Source organism: Chiloscyllium punctatum, chromosome 8 (assembly GCF_047496795.1).
Source record: "Chiloscyllium punctatum isolate Juve2018m chromosome 8, sChiPun1.3, whole genome shotgun sequence".
Lineage (NCBI taxonomy): Eukaryota > Metazoa > Chordata > Chondrichthyes > Orectolobiformes > Hemiscylliidae > Chiloscyllium > Chiloscyllium punctatum.
The window spans coordinates 15791647-15813000 of NC_092746.1; the positions used below are offsets into that span (position 1 = coordinate 15791647).

The 21354-nt window shown below is 39.2% G+C and overlaps 1 protein-coding gene across 2 annotated transcripts in view; it reads left to right on the plus strand.

The window, feature by feature from the left end:
- LOC140480387 (inactive ubiquitin thioesterase OTULINL-like) overlaps positions 1-20346 on the plus strand; it is a 66900-nt gene extending 46554 nt beyond the window's left edge. For both annotated transcript variants that reach the window (XM_072575180.1, XM_072575179.1), the window contains exons 2-8: positions 5007-5166; positions 6358-6380; positions 6466-6557; positions 8353-8502; positions 10565-10690; positions 15691-15960; positions 17034-20346. In XM_072575180.1, the coding sequence (XP_072431281.1) occupies positions 5033-5166; positions 6358-6380; positions 6466-6557; positions 8353-8502; positions 10565-10690; positions 15691-15960; positions 17034-17213 (975 nt within the window). In that variant the 5' untranslated portion in view covers positions 5007-5032 and the 3' untranslated portion in view covers positions 17214-20346. The remainder of the gene's footprint in view (positions 1-5006; positions 5167-6357; positions 6381-6465; positions 6558-8352; positions 8503-10564; positions 10691-15690; positions 15961-17033) is intronic.
- The last annotated feature ends 1008 nt before the right edge of the window (positions 20347-21354 follow it).

Sequence of the window (21354 nt, forward strand, 5' to 3'; positions counted from 1 at the left end):
CCAGACATCTTTACTCTACCACAATCTTGCCATAAGCCTAAATCGCTCAGACCACTGTCAGATTCTCTCTCGGTGTACAATGCTGCCAGCCATGTGGATTCCTCCAGCATTTTGTTTTTATTTCAGTTCTGTTAACATTTGTATTATACTAATTGCTTTTGTTTAATTGTTCAGATTGATCAGTGTTAGATAAGCTTCTGTACTTTAGGATGTGGTAAAATAAACATTTCACGTTTTTTTGCAGCTTTATAAGACCTTGGTTAGGCCACATTCAAAAGTATTGCATTCAATTCTGGTTGCCACATTACAGGAAGTATGTGGAAGCTTTGAAGAGGGCGCAGAAGAGGTTTACCAGGAAGTTGCCTAGATTAGGGGGTATGAGTTTTATAGGAGGAGAGGCAAGAAAAACTTGGATTATTTTCTCTGGAGTAGCAGAGGCTGAGAGAGACTTGATAGAAGTCTATAAAATTATGAGATGCATAGATAAGGTTGACAATCAGAATCTCTTTTTCTCCCCAGAGTTGAAATGTCTAATACTCTGGTGCATGCATTTAAGGCAAATGGGGAAATATTCAAGGGAAATGTTCAAAGGAGATGTGAGGGGCAAGTATTTACACAGAGTGGTAGGAGTATGGAAGACACTGCCAGGGGTAGTGATGGAGGCAGCTATGATAGGGGTGTTTCAGGGACTTTTAGATAAGCACATGAATAAGCAAGGAATGGAGGGATATGGACCAAGGGCAGGCAGAAGATTAGATTAGATTAGATTACTTGGTGTGGAAACAGGCCCTTCGGCCCAACAAGTCCACACCGCCCCGCCGAAGCGTAACCCACCCATACCCCTACATCTACCCCTTACCGAACACTATGGGCAATTTAGCATAGCCAATTCACCTGGCCTGCACATCTTTGGAGTGTGGGAGGAAACCGGAGCACCCGGAGGAAACCCACGCAGAACGTGCAAACTCCACACAGTCAGTCGCCTGAGGCGGGAATTGAACCCGGGTCTCTGGCGCTGTGAGGCAGCAATGCTAACCACTGTGCCGCCACGGGATCAGTTTAATTTGGCATTATATTCGGTAAAACATTGTGGGCCGAAGGGCCCGTTCCTCTGCTGTATTGTTCTATGTTCTGTGTTAAACTGCAATACTTAGGGTTTAAATCAAAAGCCTTTGTGAGGTCACTGGTATGATATTTGTATTTTATAGCTCAGCCAACATTATCAGTGGATGGCCTTTGGACTAAGCACTTCCATCTCCTGTGTCCCCTGACTGACCACTATCCCCATATCCAGTCACTTAGCTGAACAAAAAGCAGGATTTTAATGTGTGGGCACAATAGCAAAATAACCAAAACATATCCCAGCTCGGTCACCGAAGCATACAGTTGCAGATAATTGGGTGATTATTGCTCCTCTCCTGCAAAGGTTTATCAGATTCTCAGCTCAAGCTGCCTCCACCATCCTTTCCAATTTGTGGCTATGACCTATACATCTTGTAGTACCATTTCTTTCTTAAAATGCCCCCTCTTTAAGTAAGCTGTAAATTCTTTCCACATCCACAGCACTTGGCTCATTCCAAGCAAGTTAGAACTCTCCTCAGTTTTGATGACACGTCATCTTGCACTCAACTGTTCTGTTTCTCTGCGAAGGTGCTGCCTGATTTGAGAATTTCTAGTAGTACTTTGTTTTTATTTCAGATTTCCAGCATCTGCAATATTTTGCTTTAGTGCTTGCAGAAGTTTGAACTTTTTTGAGGGAAAATAGCCAAATTAAGAAGGGACATGCCCCATTCTTTTGGAGCAATGTTTTAACAATAGGAACCGAATTCTGGAAGAAATAATCTGAAATGCCCTTACAAAGATACAAACCAAACAGGGTCGTACTGACTGTAACCATCGAACAGTGGAAAAGTTTATGCTTAAGCTATTCTATGGTATACACTATTAAAAAGCAAGCTAACCCTCTACTAAAGGAATATTTCTTGAAGTTTGGCAATTCTGCTGTGTTAGGTTATGTATGTTAACTTGTAATTTGTATGCAATTAACTCAAAAGCATTTGGAAAGAAAAAATTGCGATTGCATTTAACTGCTTCAATATAGCCATGTTAATTTGGCTAACTATTGACATGTTTTAATTTTAAGGGTTAACCTTTAAGTTCCCTTACTGCCGTTAGCTTTAAACAACAAACACTTAGCTATAATTGGCACACAGAGCCCTGTCGACCTCTGGAAGGTCTTGCTAACATGGGAGTTTGTGAGAAAATTGGGAGAGCTGTCATAGAGTCCTAGAGATGTACAGCACAAAAACAGTTCCTTTGATCCAACTTGTCCATGCTGACCAGATATCCCAACCTAATCTAGTCCCATTTGCCAGCACTTGGCCCATATCCCTCCCGACTCTCCTTATTCATGTACCCATCCAAATGCCTTTTAAATGTTGCAATAGTACTAGCCTCCACCACTTCCTCTGGGAGCTCATTCCACACACGCACCCTAAACCTGTGCCCTCTAGTTCTGGACTCCACACCACAGGGAAAAGACTTCATCTATTTATCCTATCCATGCCCGCCATGATTGTATAAACCTCTATAAGGTCATCCCTCAGCCTCTGACACTCCAGGGAAAACAGTCCCAGTCCATTCAGCATCTCCCTATAGCTCAACTCCTCCAACCCTGGCAACATGCTTGTAAATCTTTTCTGAACCCTTTCCTTCCTGTCTGACAGCCTAGTCAAGCAACACCCTCACATAGTCACTCTTATGGAATCATATCCTATTGATAATCTCCTGGAAACCAATGTCACCATTCTGGGGTTTGCCCAAAGGTTGGGGCACAGTGGTACACAGGTGGGATGGAGTCACCTTGGGCATCCTCAACATTGACTCCAGACCTCACGAAGGCATGGCATCAGTTCAAACACTGGCAAGGAAACTGCTGGCAATGGTTATGTCTACAAGGCATGTTGATGAATCTCGATCAGCAGTTCTCAAGTGTTTAATTTGAAGTTTTTTTTTCAAACGGATTAATAATTATTGGACACCCCTAAATTGAATGATGATGTTTTCTATGGACATAGTATAAAAGTGCTGCAAGTAAGATGTGTTTTAACAATACTTGGTAAAAAAAAGATAGTATTGCTGAAAAGAAAGCTATGCTGTCAAAGCTTTTTGACTTAAACCAGAAAGTTCACAGCATGTCACGTTTCCCCGTAATGTGCAGGTTCCGTGTTTACTGCTATGTAATGAAATAGTTGGGCCTGTTTTGTTTTTTACTGCAGAATCCACTCATCTCCTGTCCACTCCTACAGTTCAAGATCCTCTGTCTTATGGAATTAATTTTGGCTTTGTAGTTGATAGCTTAATATGTTTGAGCTGAAATTTGTATGATAATAATTCAGTTAAATAATTACTTAGTGCTTAGAAATTTTATGATAACAGCATTGCATAACAGATCAAAATTCCCACACCAACTGAGGTTACCATAAAGCATTCTACTTCTCAACCTCTTGCCCCCACATGAGACGTAGGGACCCTCCTATTAAACCATCACCATCAATTGAGAGAGCATCCCTATGGTCTGGTACAAACAATATTTTACATTTTTGAGGATTTTTCTCTTCTCCACAGATATTTTTTCATTAAATAGGTTTAATTATATGAGATTATTGGGCTGAAAATGTTCAACTCAAGCTGTTTGCTACCTGCATCAAGGTTGAGGTGATTAGTATCAGTCTGTATTGATGTGAACCACCTCACTGAAGCTAAGTGGCAGTTTCCCTGTCTTTTCTCCATATCAATTTATGTATTGACTCTTATACAAACCAGAATCACTGGTTCTCGGTGATACTGAACTAATTGAAGTATGTTAAGCAACATAGAATATATGCAAAGTATATTTTACAGAAAAGATTTAATATCCCCTCTTAATTGCTATTGGTATTTCTGAAGTATCTATCCAGCGAAGGGCTTATGCCCGAAACATCGATTGTCGTGCTCCTCAGATGTTGTCTGACCTGCTGTGCTTTTCCAGTGCCACACTTTCTAACTCTGATCTGCAGTCCTTTCTCCTACAAATTCAAAAAACCTTCTGCAATATATCCTTATTATGTATTATCCCACATTCAGTCATCAGTGTTTGGCGAATTTGCCATATGTCTGATAATTGGACTGTTTTATTTCCTTGATGACTCATTATTTTGTAGATCACCTAGAAAGTATCTCTGCAGACCCTTAGGCATCCACAAACACACGATCCATATCTCTTTCCTGTGGTAGAGGTTTTAGAGCCTTGCCACCTCGGGTCTGATGAGACCTGACTCTGGCACAAATGGGGCCGTATACAGGCATATCCTGTTTTCTTGGTAGCTTGCCAACGGAGGACAGTTTACAAATGGTGCTGCTTCCTGATTCCTGTCTTTGACATGAAATTTCAGCCCAAGGGGTCTTGACTTTTTACTTGGGTTTCTCAATTTGAAGAATAAGAAGAAGTGGCACTGTCAACTGAACTAGGATTTGCAGGCCTTCGTAAAGTAGTCAGTACAGGTTAGAGCTGGCATTTCTGAGAGGGGCTAGTGTACTGCTGCAAGTGCTCTTCAGTGTGAGATATTAAACTGAGCCCTTGTCTATCATCGTGGGTGAATGTAAAAGATCTTGTGGCATTATTTGAAGAAGAATTGAGCAGTTTTCATGGCCAATATTTATCTCTGAACCAACCTCACCAAAGCAGCATATTATTTGGTAATTCATGTTATTGCTGATGGAGGACTTAATTTGTAAATTATCTGCCACATTTACCTGTAGAGTAATTGTTATTGCACTTCATAAGTAATTCGCTGCCTTGCAGAACAATTTTGGGTGTCCTGAGGGTATGGAAACCATTGCATAAACAAAAGTTAGTTTTCATTCCCTTCCTTCGGCCTTCATGTGAAATTACAGTGAACCTGAAGCTTTTGAATGGTGGTTTTGCTCATTATGTACTGAGTAAAGTTGATTATTTTCCATGACAGAGATAAAACTATACTCCTGGAGACAAATGGTCTGTTGGATCGTAGACAGTACCTGGAAAAAACTTCAGAATCCGTTGTTCACAGCAGGAGTAGTGACATTATTGTTGAGTTCATTGTTTATCAGAAGACCTAACACATGGGTACAATATTTTCTACGGTGGTAAGTGTATTGATTTTATATGCTACTGCTTCACATATTCACTATGGTGTTATTACCCTTCTTTTCTCCCTGACATCTAAGTGAGGCAAACTATTTGTACTTTTTTAATGCCACTTATTACCCTGATAACCATTGCAAAGCAGCCTGGATATAATTGAGGTATATCTCAGAAAGCCTCTGTTCCTCACATCATTACATCCTGCATAAAATTATCCGAATTCCATGTTACTAATGGCAATTGCAACAATTAAAACACACTGGAACAATTTTAAACATTCTTTGGCATTTATAGCAATGACTACCAAACCAGCATATTGATATTTAGAGAGTTATGAAAGGGGAAGAAATAAGACTGTACTAATTTCATAAAAGGTTTTGGAAAACAAATGATAATTTGTGCAAGGGATAAGCTTGTAACAGAAGTGCTGCCTCATTCTCAAAATACCTCTAAATTACTGATTGATTTAACAGTTTGTAATGGTTTTACAGCAATTAAGTTGCAAACTTGTTTTAAAAAGAAACTGCTAGCTGTCACTCCTCAAAAATACTTATTTAATTTACAGAATTAAAATTTTGAGCAAGCCAGTAGTTCTTATGGTAATTACCATAGCTTGATCTTAGGCAGAATTTTAGTTTGCAATTTGAATAAAATTGCCTCCTATTGGAAATGAATAGCCGCAATGTAATCTGCAACAGAGAGATTGTTGTGCTGTGCTCAATTCTACAGGCAGAAACTAAATAGCAATTAATCAGCAATAAAACAATTCCCCTTATATGCAGTGTGTTGTCTGTGGTGTAAATATCCATGTTTTTAAGCATGATTTAGTTGGAACACTAGGTGGTGACGTATAATATCGGAAGTCAATGTGCATTTATTCATTGCATCAAATTGCTGTTCACATGCTTGTATACTAATGGTTAATTGGATGATTATGGATTTTGGAGCTCTATATTTACAAAACTCTACCATCAATGCATTATGCATTAGTGAACGGGCGAGAAAGGATAATAGATATTTAACAATCCCCCTTCATTCATGCCGAGCCACTGAGGAAAAACTTCAGAAAATTGGCACGTACAGACTTAGTCTCTGAAATTATTGTGAATGTTCTGTATTTTAATGTACTTTGTTTTGAAGAGTAACCAACTAACAAAGCTTAATTTTTCCCCCTTTTTATTTTGTCAATACAGGCCATTTATGATAAAAACCAGAAGTAAGTGTTTATTTTTCTGAATCATTGCTTAATTTATGTGAAAATTAATAAGTGGACTAATATTTTGTCCCTTAATTTGGTTCAGAGAACATTGGAATTGGTCCTTTAACTGACGTTTTGGAATATGGAGGAATTGAATGGAAGGGAGGTACCGCCCAAGCTGAACAAATGAGAAAGGTAACGATAATGTACATTGTAAACGTGTAGAAGTGAAAGGTAGTTGTTGTGTCCCAGTGATAGAGGAGGTTGTTAACTCCAGCAGCAGGGCGTTTCAGGCCCCAGACGGATAGGGTGTGCTAGGTCAGGGTTTGGATCGTTTTGGGGTACGGAGGAAATGTGGTTGAGGCTTCAATTTAATAATTACACTGGAGTTAGACTAGACATTTAATTGTCTAATTTTTCATGAATAATTATTTAACTTCACTGGGACTGTCCAAATCCACTGAATTAAATGAATGCTGTCAGAGGATTCCAAACATAGGGGAATTGTCCAGTGAAATCTTCAATTCAGTTTTCCAGGCAATTCCTTCAGGGTCTGCAATGATGAAGATCCTACAGGGTCTGCACTTCAGAAAATCCCAGTCAAAGTGTTTTGGAACAGTGCAGTTTGTGTTCAGAAAATAGTTACTTCAAATACAAATGGATTGTTGCAACATAATTACAACTGAAAGACTGTTGTACAGTTCTTATTTCATAATTACAAAGTCATCTGTAGCAATTAATATTCATATGATTTACTTCTGAACTTGAAAAAGGCACATTTTTTTCCAACATACAGATGGACCAACCATACCTTTCGGTCCGTTCCTCTGAATCATTTCTGTAAGCCAGTTATAGAACCATCTTGCCAACTAGTAAAAAATCTTGATTTCCTGTGAGCCAGTCAATCTTCTAACATGCTACCACCTATACTGTAAGCTTTTACTTTCTGTAATAACCTTACCAAATACATTCATAAAATCTCAGCGCAGCAGATTCACTGGTTCTGCTTTTCTTTCTCAAAGAACTATAACTGATTAGTAAATTGTGATTCCTCTTTCACAACCCATGCTCACTCTGCGTAATTACTTTGAACACTTATAAGTACTTTGATATAATTGCATCTAACGTTTCCCCATCTAGCATTTAATAAATGTTAACGGTCCAGTAGTTTCTTCCTTTCTATCTCCTCTCTTTTTGAATAAAGTTACATTAACTATTTCTATTCTAACAAAACCTTCCCAAAGCTAGGAAATTATGAAAAATTAAAATCAGTGCATCAACTACCTCACCAGTAGCTTTTGAGATCCTCAGATGACACTCATATGATCAAGCGAATGTCAGTTCACAGGTCCACCAGTTTGCTAAGTACTACTTCCTTGGTATTACTAATTTTCTTAGGTTCCTCTCTCCCTGATTTACAACTTATTCTGTAATGTTATTTACATTGTTTACAGTATACACCAGTAGAAAATATCTGGTCATTTCATCTGATATCTGTTTTAAAATGCTGTTATGAAAAATAGTTGCTTTCTACCATTAAGACTGAACATTAGTGATTGTCTTGGTAATATGAAACTAACAAGTATGTAAAATCTAGAAGTGAAATGATTAGAAACGATTGTGGTGTGACAGCTCCATGCGAAGAAACCTTTTGACATGAATATCAGATACGATCTAGTTGAGCAATGATTTATGGCCACATTAAAGCAACGTGGCTAGAACAAAGGAAGGTCGAGAACTTGCTACTTATCTAGAAATTTGTAAGATATACTTTCAAATTCCTTAATATGGTTTAAAAAAAGTACAACAATGTGACACTGTTAAATCAAGATATTGTATTTACTCTTTAAGATGGTGACTCTTGATACTAAATATTTTTAAAATGCATGGATTATAACTGATTGGATAAGGTTTTGGGGAAATTATTTTGGACATAACTTGATGCTGATATGTGAAATGTTTATTGTATGAATACCTTTCTGTGTTCTAGGCTTACGAAGACATTTATTTGGTGCACAACATCAAACACTTACGGAAAGTTAGAGGAGACAACTACTGTGCATTGAGGGCAGTTTTATTTCAGATTCTCAGCCAGGGTTTACCTCTTCCATCATGGATAAGAGAACAGGATGTAACTAAGGTAACTTGATTTTTATCAAGGAGATGAAGACAAGTGTTGCACTGCAATCTGTAAAAACTATGAAGGTTGTCAACTGCATATCTTATGTTCACAAAAAGAGTGCTACATTTCAGTAAGCCTTTGGAAAAATGACCTGCTGAAATAATGGCACTTTTGTTTGAAATACACCATATTTTCTTCTGAAGCAGATTTTATTTTTGTGTTCAAGAGCAGATCTATGATACCTTTGTTGTAAAATTGTGTTCTGTCTTTACTTCTTCCCTCTCATTCATCATTATTTCTAAGAAGGGGTGTTGGAAATGTTGGGTAGTGGAACTTAGCTGCTGCCAATGTGTTTTGGAATATCGCTGATGTGTTTATTGAACATTATACAAAGCTATGTGTTGTTTTGGGGTAATATACAAAATTCTGAAGAAACTGGCAGACCTGGTAGCATTTGTGGACAGAGAAACAGATTAATATCAAGTTAATGAATGGATCCAAAACTGACTTGCATGTCAGAGACAAAAGGTGATGATGGAAGATTGTTTTTGTAATTGGAAACGTGATCAGCCGTGTACTAAAGGGATGAGTACTGGGACCCTTGGTGTTTGTTATGCATGTTAACAACTTTGATGTGAATGTAGAAGGTTTACTTGGTAAGTTTGCAGAAGACATGAAAATTGTGGGTGTTGTTGATAGTGAAGAGGATACAGTCTGATATTAATTAACTGATAAATTGGGCAGTTGGAATTTAATTCCACTCCGTGTGAGGTAAAGCATTTTTTTGAGATCTAATAAGGGAAGGATAGACACAATGAATGGTAGGTTCCTATGGAGTACTGAGCTGAAAATGTGTTGCTGGAAAAGCACAGCAGGTCAGGCAGCATCCAAGGAACAGGAGAATCAACGTTTCGGGCATCAGCCCTTCTTCAGGAATGGAGTCCTATGGAGTACTGACAAAGGGATCTTGGTATACAAATCTATAAATTCATGAAGGTGTCAGCTCAGGGTGGTGAAGAAGGCATAGGGGATGTTTGCCCTCATTAGCTGGGGTATAGAATATTGGAGCAAGGAGCCTTGTTACAACTTTATAAAACATTGGTTTAACCATAGATGAATCCTGTGTGCAGAGTTCTGGAAACTATACTGACAGAAGGATGTGGTTGCACTGGAGAGGGTGCAGGGGAGATTCGCCAAGATGTTGCCAGGGATGGAAAGTGTTAGTTTTGGGGAGAAACTGACTAATTTGGGTTAGTTTTCCTTGGCGCAGAGGAGGCTGACAAGGTGTCTGATTGAGGTATATAAAATTATGACAGGATTGATTGTGAGAATTTCTTTTCCCCCAGGGCAGACCTGTCTAAGACCAGAAGATGTACATTTAAGTTGAGAAGCAAGTTGTTCAGAGGAGATCTGAGAAAATTTATTTTCATCCAGAGGTTGTTAGATATATGAAACGTGCTGCCTGAGAGGGCAGTGGAGGCAAGTACTGTCATAACATTTAAGAAGCATCTGAATGAGGTCTTAAAATGCCAGGGCATAGCCGGCTATGGACCAAGTGTTTGTTGGTCAGCATAGACGTGATGAGCTGAAGGGTCTGTTTCCATGCTGCTATGAACTGACTTAGCAAAATTAATCAGCTTGAACAAGATCTAAAGAGTGGCCATGAAGACTGAAATAACAAGGAATTTCTTTATTCAGTGGTGAATCTGTGGAATTTTCTACCCAGAGAGCTGTGGAGACCCAGTCCGTCATCATTTGAGAGAGGTCAATAGATTTGATTTTAAAAATGAAGTGGTATGCAGAATTGACCAGCACAGGAAAATCGAGTTGAGATGAGAAAGATTAGCCATGATCTATTTGAATGGTACAGCAGGCTGGAGAGGCTAAATGACCCACTCCAACAAACCATTATGGATGGGATACAAGCACAACAAATAATTTTTCTGTGCAACTGTTTTGAAAATTGCATGGCTCAATCATTACTCAGTTTAATCTTTACTCATTCACCATTTGAACATATTTGATTGATGTGTGAAATATAATGGAGAGAATTTTTTTATTTGTTTAACTTCATTTCTAGATTCCTGAAAAAGTGTTTACACAAGGCTGCAACTGGGTACAGCAGTACAGTTTTGGTCCTGAGAAATACACTGGGAATAATGTATTTGGAAAATTACGCAAATATCTGGAATTCCTTAAAGTGCAGGTAAAGTATTTGTGTAGAAATGAAGATTACCCAGAAGTAGAGAATCACGTCCTTAAAGATTGGAACAAATTACACGAGTACTTTTTATCATCAAGAGTTCCAAAGTGTTTTGCTGTCAATTAATAAATTTTGACTTGTATTCACTGATATTTTGCAATCAAATCTGGCAGTCAGACTTACAGCAGTGAGTGAACTTTGTGCACAATGTTACAGTGTGCTGAAACAGTTGGAAAGTTCTGTAGACAGTGCTATCATTCAAAAGTACTCCTACATAAACTAAGTCTAAGGGTCTACTTCCTCTGACCAAAGAGGGTTACATCTTTTTAACACTGTATTCCCTGAAAAAATACCATAAGCTATCAAGAGGTTGAAACAAAATACTGCACATTTAAGTGAAATACTCTTTAAATTCCCAGATAGAATGCAGAATAGTATTGATTTCATTTCTGTTATGTATTTTGTGTGCATGTTCCCAGTTTAATTTTCAGTTTATTTAAATAATTACTTCTTCCTCTTTAAATTCTCTTGTTATTGGATTCATGTTATTTATCACTTTCTCACTTCTCATTAGCTGTCTCCTTTTTTTTAAGCTTTCTCCCTCACTGCTATTACAGAGCCTCATCTCCATTATACTTGTTTATTCTTCCTTCAACCAAGGTTTTACATTAAACCTTACCTGACTGTTATTAATTATGATTAAAGTACAGTATCACATTTAGGATTGATGTAAATGTGGCAATCCCTCTACACCTCCATCCGCCATGACCAGGGCCTCCCAAGCCCTCCGTTTTTTCCTCTCCAGACGTCCCCAACAGTACCCTTCCACCGACACTCTCATTCATTTGGCCGAACTGGTCCTCACCCTTAACAATTTCCCCTTTGGTCTGGAGGAAGCGGGAGGATTCAAAGGCGTAGCCATGGGCACACGTATGGGCCCCAGCTATGCCTGTCTCTTTGTTGGCTATGTAGAACAGTTGATCTTCCGTAATTACACCGGCACCACTGCCCACCTCTTCCTCCGCTACATTGATGACTGCATTGGCGCCACCTCGTGCTCCCGCGAGGAGGTTGAGCAATTCATCAACTTCACCAACACATTCCACCCTGACCTTAAATTTACCTGGACTATCTCTGACACCTCGCTCCCCTTCCTGGACCTCTCCATTTCCATTAATGACGACCGACTTGACACTGACGTTTTTTACAAACCCACTGACTCCCACAGCTACCTGGATTACACCTCTTCCCACCCTACCTCTTGCAAAAATGCCATCCCGTATTCCCAATTCCTCTGCCTCCGCCGGATCTGCTCCCAGGAGGACAATTCCACCACAGAACACACCAGATGGCCTCCTTCTTTAGAGACCGCAATTTCCCTTCCCACGTGGTTAAAGATGCCCTCCAACGCATCTCGTCTACGTCCCGCACCTCTGCCTTCAGACCCCACCCCTCCAACCGTAACAAGGACAGAACGCCCCTGGTGCTCACCTTCCACCCTACCAACCTTCGCATAAACCAAATCATCCGCCGACATTTCCGCCACCTCCAAACAGACCCCACTACCAGGGATATAATTCCCTCCCCACCCCTTTCCGCCTTCCGCAAAGACCGTTCCCTCCGCGACTACCTGGTCAGGTCCACGCCCCCAAACAACCCACCCTCCAATCCTGGCATTTTTCCCTGCCACCGCAGGAACTGTAAAACCTGCGCCCACAACTCCTCCCTCACCTCTATCCAAGGCCCTAAAGGAGCCTTCCACATCCATCAAAGTTTTATTTGCACATCCACTAATATCATTTATTGTATCTGTTGCTCCCGATGTGGTCTCCTCTACATTGGGGAGACTGGGCGCCTCCTAGCAGAGCGCTTTAGGGAACATCTCCGGGACACTCGCACCAATCAACCACACCGCCCCGTGACCCAACATTTCAACTCCCCCTCCCACTCTGCCGAGGACATGGAGGTCCTGGGCCTCCTTCACCGCCGCTCCCTCACCACCAGACACCTGGAGGAAGAATGCCTCATCTTCTGCCTCGGAACTCTTCAACCCCAGGGCATCAATGTGGACTTCAACAGTTTCCTCATTTCCCCTTCCCCCACCTCACCCTAGTTCTAAACTTCCAGCTCAGTAACTGTCCCCATGACTTGTCCAGACTTGTCCTACCTGCCTATCTTCTTTTCCACCTTTCCACTCCACCCTCTCCTCCTTGACCTATCACCTTCATCTCCTCCCCCACTCACCCATTGTACTCTATGCTACTCTCTCCCCACCCCCACCCTCCTCTAGCTTATCTCTACACGCTTCAGGCTCACTGCCTTTATTCCTGATGAAAGACTTTTGCCCGAAATGTCGATTTTGAAGCTACTTAGATGCTGCCTGAACTGCTGTGCTCTTCCAGCACCACTAATCCAGAATCTGGTTTCCAGCATCTGCAGTCATTGTTTTTACCCTGTGTACCATGTGGTCTATTCTGCCATGTTTCTTTTTTAAAGTTTCACCATTTATTGTTTATTTCTTCATTCATCCAACCAGATTTTATTTTGTCACATTTTATTTAGTCTTGAGATCTGCCTGCCCAATTTATTAACCCACACATGCCCTTCTGAAGTTAAGTATTTCCAGCATTTTTCTTTTTGCGACTGATGTTGAGTGACTGATTTTATGGTTACTTTGTTTAAGAAGTGAAAAAAGACACATAGGAGGCAAACTTGCTGTCATCTGGAACATTTTCCATATCCAGTGATGTTTGCAAAATATTCAACAGAGCTTGTGTTATTTTGTATCCAGACCTCCCGTTAGCATTCCAAGATTCATGTCATCATGGTTCCAGAGTATTTCCACTTTAATGGCTACATCCTTCACATGTTTTCTAAGAATAATGCAATGGTTTCAAAAACAAACGGTGAAATAATCATTTGGCAGTAGTGATTGTTGAGAAAGATGCATTTTCTCGAAGCTTTTGTATTGCATTCATAAGGACAATTTGCAACAAATACCAGAGTAAAGGGAAGACAGCATTTATATTGTGAGAGGAGAGTGCTGATTGATTGGACACTGGTAGAGGCATTGCCATGGGAACGCATCAGCTAATGATGACTGACCATTAGCTACTAACCTTTGTTTAAATTTTTAACTTACTACAACCAGTAGACCACCAACATTGACACTATTGATAACATTCATTGTAATGTCTGCACCTTTTTACTCTATTATTCATGCATGACTCAGAGACTTTGTAAAACTTTTACATTTTCATTTTGAGTTTCTGCTTATTCTTAATCTGCATGTATGCATGTTATTACTTCTCGTATTTAGTAACTAATAAACTCATTTATTTGTTAATGTTATGGAGAAAATATAGAGAACCACCAGGAGACGCAGGGAGTTCTTCAAGAAGTAGGTCTTTTATTTGCAAACAAAAAACCGTGACACTGAGAAAGCAATTCTCGAATGCCCACGAACCTCAGGATCTGTAGATTTTTATTTATTTTTTTATCGTGTTTCTGTTAGCTTATCAGCATGTTCAATTATATTAATCAAAGTACCTCACTCTAGCTGCACAATAAACCAGTGATGTTAGTTCCCATTATCTCTTTAGTTGTACATTCTACTTAACGTTATTCTAATGTCACGGTTAGATATTTATTGCTAACTCTGCTACAATGGTCATTCATTCCAGACCCTACTTAATATTTTCCTAATGTCAGAATTAGATATTTATTGTCACTTTCTGCTACAAAGATCTTCCATTGCAATCTAACCTATCATGATAGATATTTAGCTATTCTATCTAATACAATAGTCTCCTGTCTCAAGTTGAATACTAACTATTAATAAGGTATTTTAATGTCATGTCCCAAATATTTATGGTCCCGATCCTGTCATAATAACATTTAACAGAGAAACTTGCTTTATTACTTATGTTATCTCATCACGCCATGGTGACCTTTCAGCCTTAACCTTACTCTGCTAATTGGTGTAAGAGTGTTCCATTATGGTTATCCCATCCTGCCTTCCACAGAACACAGATTGCCAGTGGTCTTCATGCTTGAACCCTTCCCATGCTTTCATGTTCTTTATTTTCCATATTAACTCAGGAAAATCTGGTTAAATTGGCTCTTTTAAATCAAACTCCTTTTGTCTGAGTGAAAGGATTCCATTGTTGTGCATACCTTTTTTTTTTAATTACCATCGTTATAATGGAGAGGGTAGGCAAATAAGGAAGGGGAGCTGGTTCATTCTTTACCTGGGTGCTTAATCATATAGAACCATAATAAACTGAGGAACCTTGATCCAGAATTGGGTCTAAGAAGTAACATAGAGAAAGCAACACTATAACAACCCTCATTGGACTGAAGGAACTGTTTCTGTGCTATACATCTCCATGACTCTCTCAATTGGTCATCATTTAAAGCAAACAACTACAACCATTAAAAGCACTTGTACACCTTCATTTTCTTTAATATCTTGACCCTCTTTTGCAACAGAGTTTCTCTTTTCTGATCTGGAGTCATCACCTGAATCAAATCAGAAGTGGAATTCTTTCTCTTCAAGTTGGCCGCCTTATAGGAAATTGTTTAGCCAAACTCTGTTCAAGATAGTCTATTGTTGGGTTTCTTTGTGTCTAGCTTTTTTGAAAATGTATCTGCTGTATCATCATCTTCTGAAATCTTAATTAATGAGATATTTTGCTCTGGAATATCAACTTGCTGGATTGAGAAATAGTCACCTCTATACAGCTATGCTGAGTTCAAGGCTTAGTCTTTTTAATGGGGGTAGGTAGGAAGTATTACTCTACACAGCAGTCAAGGAAATGTACTTAAAGTGGGGACACTTTCACCCTTAGCACTATCAACTCTTATGTTTTGAAGTTCTAATGTCCAGCCGTAGGCTTTTACTTTTGTCATGCTATTTGCCTGTATACAATTAGCCAATTGAGTAGATAACTGTTAAACCAGTTTCTTGCATTCTGATTAAAAATATGTTCTATTTGTTCCAGTGGATCAATATTCATGGAATTAAAGACCAAGGGAAAAGAATAGAAATATGTATGAAATTATTCAGTGACCAGGAGAATGAATACAAGATATTTGAAGCCATGAAATTTCTTATGTTGTATGTTGTGGTTCAGCTTTATGACGACATGAAAAATGGAAAAGATGTTCCCAGCTTTTGTTTTATTTTCTTTGCTCGTGATTCTTCACCTGATCCTTTAAGTTTCATGTTGAACCACCTCAACTGTGTTGGTGACACAAGTGGGCTGGAGCAGGTATGTACTGATTATGGTGTTTGGAAATGTTCTTTATTTGTCTGATTGCAAAATCATGAATCTGTATTTGGAATAGCCATAACATACAAATATGAATACTACATTCCTCACATATAACAATTAACTCTTCCATAGTATAATATGCATAACACAGTGATTGATTATGGATAATACAATTTCTAACTTCCCCCACATGAGACACACTTTTTACTGTGGTAATCCACTAACCTGATTTATAATCAAGTGAAATGTTTACAGAAATAAGCAATGCAAGGGAGGTATTAGCATACAGAACGCTGGTGTGTTTGAATGGACTAAATGAATAATCTCTTTGTTCCGTGTTGATGTATGATTTTTTGATATGAATGTCTGGTTCCATTTACAGCATTACAATTCCAGCTTGTTTGCTGTCTGTGGAAGAAAATATTTGCTTTTGCTCATCCTAGTTACATGCTAGGTCACCAAACATTAGGTAGTGAGACAGGTGACATCCCAAAAAGTGAAGCAATGTTATGTAGAAGGAGAAAGATTATGTCAACAAGAAGAAAGACCTAAGTATGAATCCTTGAGGGACTACTGCAAAGTTGAGAAGGCAGGAACAGAGGCTATTGCTAAAGATGTACTGATTATGATTGGTTAGGTGACAGTGGATTCCAACATGGCCAGTCTCATCATGCTAGAGAGTGGAGAAGAAGCATTAGAGGACATGATCGACATGTGTGGATATCGAAGAGCAAAATGCACTTTGCTAATAATCCACAGAATATAACTTGTGATCTTTGGTATTGGGCTGCTTCAGTATTCTGAGGAGTAGAACTGGATGGATTCCAGCATAGTGAAAGAGAGCTGTGCATGGTTCTGGAAATGATAACTTCATGGATCATCTTTAGAGGAAAAGAATGCTAAAAGGTGGATGTTTGGCTATGATGAGGGTAGAGGCACTTTTCTTGTGAAGAGAGAAAACGAGCCAGACAGGAAATCTGATTGTATGATAATACATCAATTATATTTGAAATAAATCTGACTGAAAATTGAAATTCTTCTGTCTATTTATTTCTTTCTTCTTCTCCTAGATTGAAATGTTTCTCCTTGGATTCACATTCCATTTGAAAATCAGAACCTTCAGACTGTATAAGTATGGCACTGAAGAATTTCAATCTTGTTATCCTGTAAGCTGCCATAGGGAATGGCATGAAGTTCTTCTTCTGACGGAGGATGACCGGCATTATAATGTTCCTATTGCCTGGAGCTGAATTATATTAGTGTGATTTGGAGGAAACATTTTGTCTCCGGTGTAAATGTCTTGGATATTTATATTGGCTTCATGTTATGATGCATAGAAACCTTGTAGCAGCCAAGTTTTACTTAAATTTGTATTGGAACAGTTTTTTGAATTAGTTTGTTAGTTTGCCAAATGCTACAAGCCCAAAGGTGCCCTGAAGATGCAAATCTTGATCTAAGTAATGAAAAACTCAAACTAGTGAACAAAAAAAAACAACTTTATAAAGACTGAACCGATTGAAGTTTTAAATCTCTCTTGCTGCCATTTTTGTCCACTAATAGCTACTTCAGTGTTTTATCCAGCTCCACCAATATTTTATCCATGTAGGCTGAGGCCCACACCTTGTGAAGAGCCTGACTGTGAAGGTTGAAATCAGGTGTACATCCTCCATGGATCTCTGGAGACACCAGAGGTGGTGCCAAGTCATATTTGCCTCGTTTCCCTTTCCCTGCCCTCTCAAATCAAGCTGCCACTCATGTCACCAGGACCTACCAGGTTTTTTTTCTAATTTTAGAATTAGAATCTCTACAGTGTGGAAACAGGCCCAACAAGTCCACACCGACCCTCTGAACAGTATCCCACCCAGACCCATTACCCTACATTTTGCCCTGAACAGTATGGGCAATTTAGTGTGGCCAATTCACCTGACCTGCACATCTTTGGATTGTGGGAGGAAACCAGAACACCCGGAGAAAACCTGTGCAGACACTGGTAGAATGTGCAAACTCCACACAGACAGTCGCCCAACACTGGAATCAAACCCAGGTCCCTGGCGCTGTGTGGCAGCAGTGCTAACCACTGAGCCACTGTGCTGCCCCTCTGCCAAGGCAAAACTGAAATGTACCTCCGAGCTTGGGCTCTTCTTTGATGCTGGCTCTAGCTTCAGCAGTTATCACTGTTCCTGCCTGGTGCTACTGGTACTAGAGTTTACTGGCCAATCAGATGAAATGGATCAATTTTCCAAAGTGGGATTTCATCAGAGATCAGTTAAATTGATCCAGCGATCCAGCCAGGATTGTGGGCATGTTTGCTCCAACTCATTGGCTAGGGATCAGAAATCATAGCACCCTAAAATACCTGAATTATTCCAACTTTTTAGTAGCCCACCTAACGTCATTATAGAAGCACCATTACCATAAGCAGTGATTAAAGGAGAAGGCCTATCACTTTCTTTAGGAAGATTAGGAATGGGCAATAAGAGAGGTTTTGTTAGCATTTTTATTTGAGCAAAAGAATCCCTGTGGTATTCACTGGAATGAATCTTCCTGCTTCCATGTGATAACGCACTTCTAAGGTTGACCATTAATTTCAGTAAAAATGCATTCAAAATTCTCAGTTTAATATTTCATCCAGTACTTTGCGTTTCAAATTACGTAGCATTCCCAGTAACACATTGAGATCTTGTCTTCTACACATTCTGTTCTAGATCCCTTATATGCATCCTGAACAAATGTATTTATCCCTCTGAATAGGGTACAACCACTAGGATAAACTAAATTCCAAAGGGATGTTGTTTTTTGGAATGGAAGGGTTTTCTGGTCCACGACCTGAAGCATTGGGAGGAAACAGTTTTCCACTGACCACAGGAGCATTAATTGACCTTTGCTCTTAATATTTATATGATTTATGCTCTCGAGAAAGCTACAAAGGAGCAATAAAAGTGGCAGTGAATTCCTGGACTCTAAGATAAAGGTAAGTGCTCAAGTATTGCAATAGGTGAAGTTTGGTTCAAGGTAAGGGGGAAAAGAGAGATGGGAGGTCTTGATGGATTGGCTGGGGGATGAAGCATCCATGGAGACAGATCTTTAGGGCATCCAATGTTAAAACAGCCCCTTAATTCAAGACCCAGACAGACTGACCTATAGGTCAACCTTATATCCCTGAACTTCTCCTTGGGCCAGAAGATTGAGGTGAACCAGGAAGCAAGCCCACTTGGAGTGAGAATGGGTGAATCTTAACTAATCTGTCCCACCTGTAAAATTGTGGACAGGTTTGAGGCATGCGTGAGGGCCAATCATGGAATCTTTGGTTTCCTCTCCTGCTACAAACCTGTCAGTAAGGGCTTATAAAATCGTGCCCTAGTTTGTGGTGCCATTGATCTGACCAGCTCAAGAGCCATGGCAACTACGTTATATTTTCCTTCTGTGTTTAAATATTAACACCAACAATCCTCTACCAATGAGGCATTGCTTATTTGTTTTATATAATACTTGATAGTGGTTTGATATACAAAATAATGAAATAAATAATTTGGTGCTTTGATGAAATGACTGCACATAAAGCAGTATTTCATTCATGGTAAGGCTCTTTGTTTGAGTGACATTGTAAAAATGCTAGATTTTTCTTTTTGGTGACTGGTGCACTTGTTTCTTACTGTTTTCTGTCCTCTTCACAACCCATCTGAAACATTGTCCCTCCTAAGAGAAAAAAAGGTTATGTTACTTAGATGCATCTTTTAGGTAACCTGTTCTTTACTGAGTGTCCTGATATTGGTACCAGTGAAAACCTCAGCTTTCAGGGGATTTGTTTTTTGTTTTTTTTTCGTGGCAACTTGGAGAATGTTGTTTCTGCAGCTGATTTTCCATATTTGTGTTTGAATTTATTTAGCCACAGGGGTTAGAGGCATTTATATAATATATGAACATTTAGGTGATGACATATTATGAACAAATAGACAAAAAAGATATTTCTGAAAAGATTAGTTTGATACCTGTATTATGTAAAACATATTTGCATTTATTTCTCCATTTTCTTTCACTTATTTATAGAAATATACTTTGGGGACTTGAACATCAATCATTTATGTTTGTGATACTTCTGTATATTTTGTTCACAAAAGGTTTATGCTTCTAAGAATGAAAATTGTTTAATATTTTTAATATTAACTTCAAGTTGGGAAAGATTAAGCATTCTCATACTGTCTATAAACATACTACTTTTTATTTCTTAAAAGGGGATAGTCATTTCGAGTGAATTTTGTAGTTAAGCTTGTTACTAAGATAAAGCTTGGCAATAAATATAAAACTGTATAATTGCATTATTTTAAAAATTGATTTTAAAATTGTATTCAATTTTTCATGGCAAATACAGGTTAAAGCATTTGTTATTGATTTATTTGAGTATTTGTTGATTAACATACTGAAATTGGCCATGAGTAAAAGAAATTTTTAAATCTTTTTTTTTGGTACTAAAGAAAATATATCTTGTCTTGGAGCAGCATGGTGGCACAGTGGTTAGACTACTGCATAACAGCGCCAGGGACCTTCTGGCAAATGTCTGTGTAGAGTTTGCACAATTTCCACGTGATTGTGTGAGTTTCCTCCAAGTGTGCTGGGTTACTCTCTCAGACCAAGTATGTGCAGGTTACATGGATTGGTCATGTTAAATTGCCCATGGTGTCCAGGGATGTACAGGCTGGGTGGATTAGTCATGGGAAATGCAGGTTTACAGGGATAGGGTTGGGGTGTGTGAATCTGGGTGGGATGTTCTTTTGGAGGGTCAGTGTAGATTCAGTGGGATGAATGACCTGCTCCCAAACTGTGGGGATTCTCTGATTCTGTGAAACATAAGGCATTCGACAAGATTCCACATGGTAAACTAGTTAGCAAGGTTAGATCCGATGAAATACAGGGAGAAATAGCCATTTGCATACAGAACTGGCTCAAAGATGAAAGTCAGGGTGGTTGTGGAGGGTTGCTTTTCAGACTGGAGGCCTGTGACAAGCAGTATGACACAAGGATCGGTGCTGGGTCCACTGCTTTTCTTCATTTATATAAATGATTTGGATGTGAACATAGGAGGTATGGTTAGTAAGTTTTCAGATGACACCAAAATTGGGAGGTGTGGTGGACAGCAAAGAGGGTTACCTCAGATTACAACACAACCTTGATCAGATGAGCCAATGGGCCAAGAAGTGGCAGATGGAGTTTAATTTAGATAAATGTGAGGTGCTGCATTTCGGAAAGGCAAATCAGGGCAGGACTTATACACGCAATGATAAGGTCCCGGAGCGTGTTGCTGAACAAAGAGACCTTGGAGTGCAGGTTCATAGCTCCTTGAAAGTGGAGTGCCAGGTCAACGTGATAGTGAAGAAAGTGTTTGGTATATTGCCT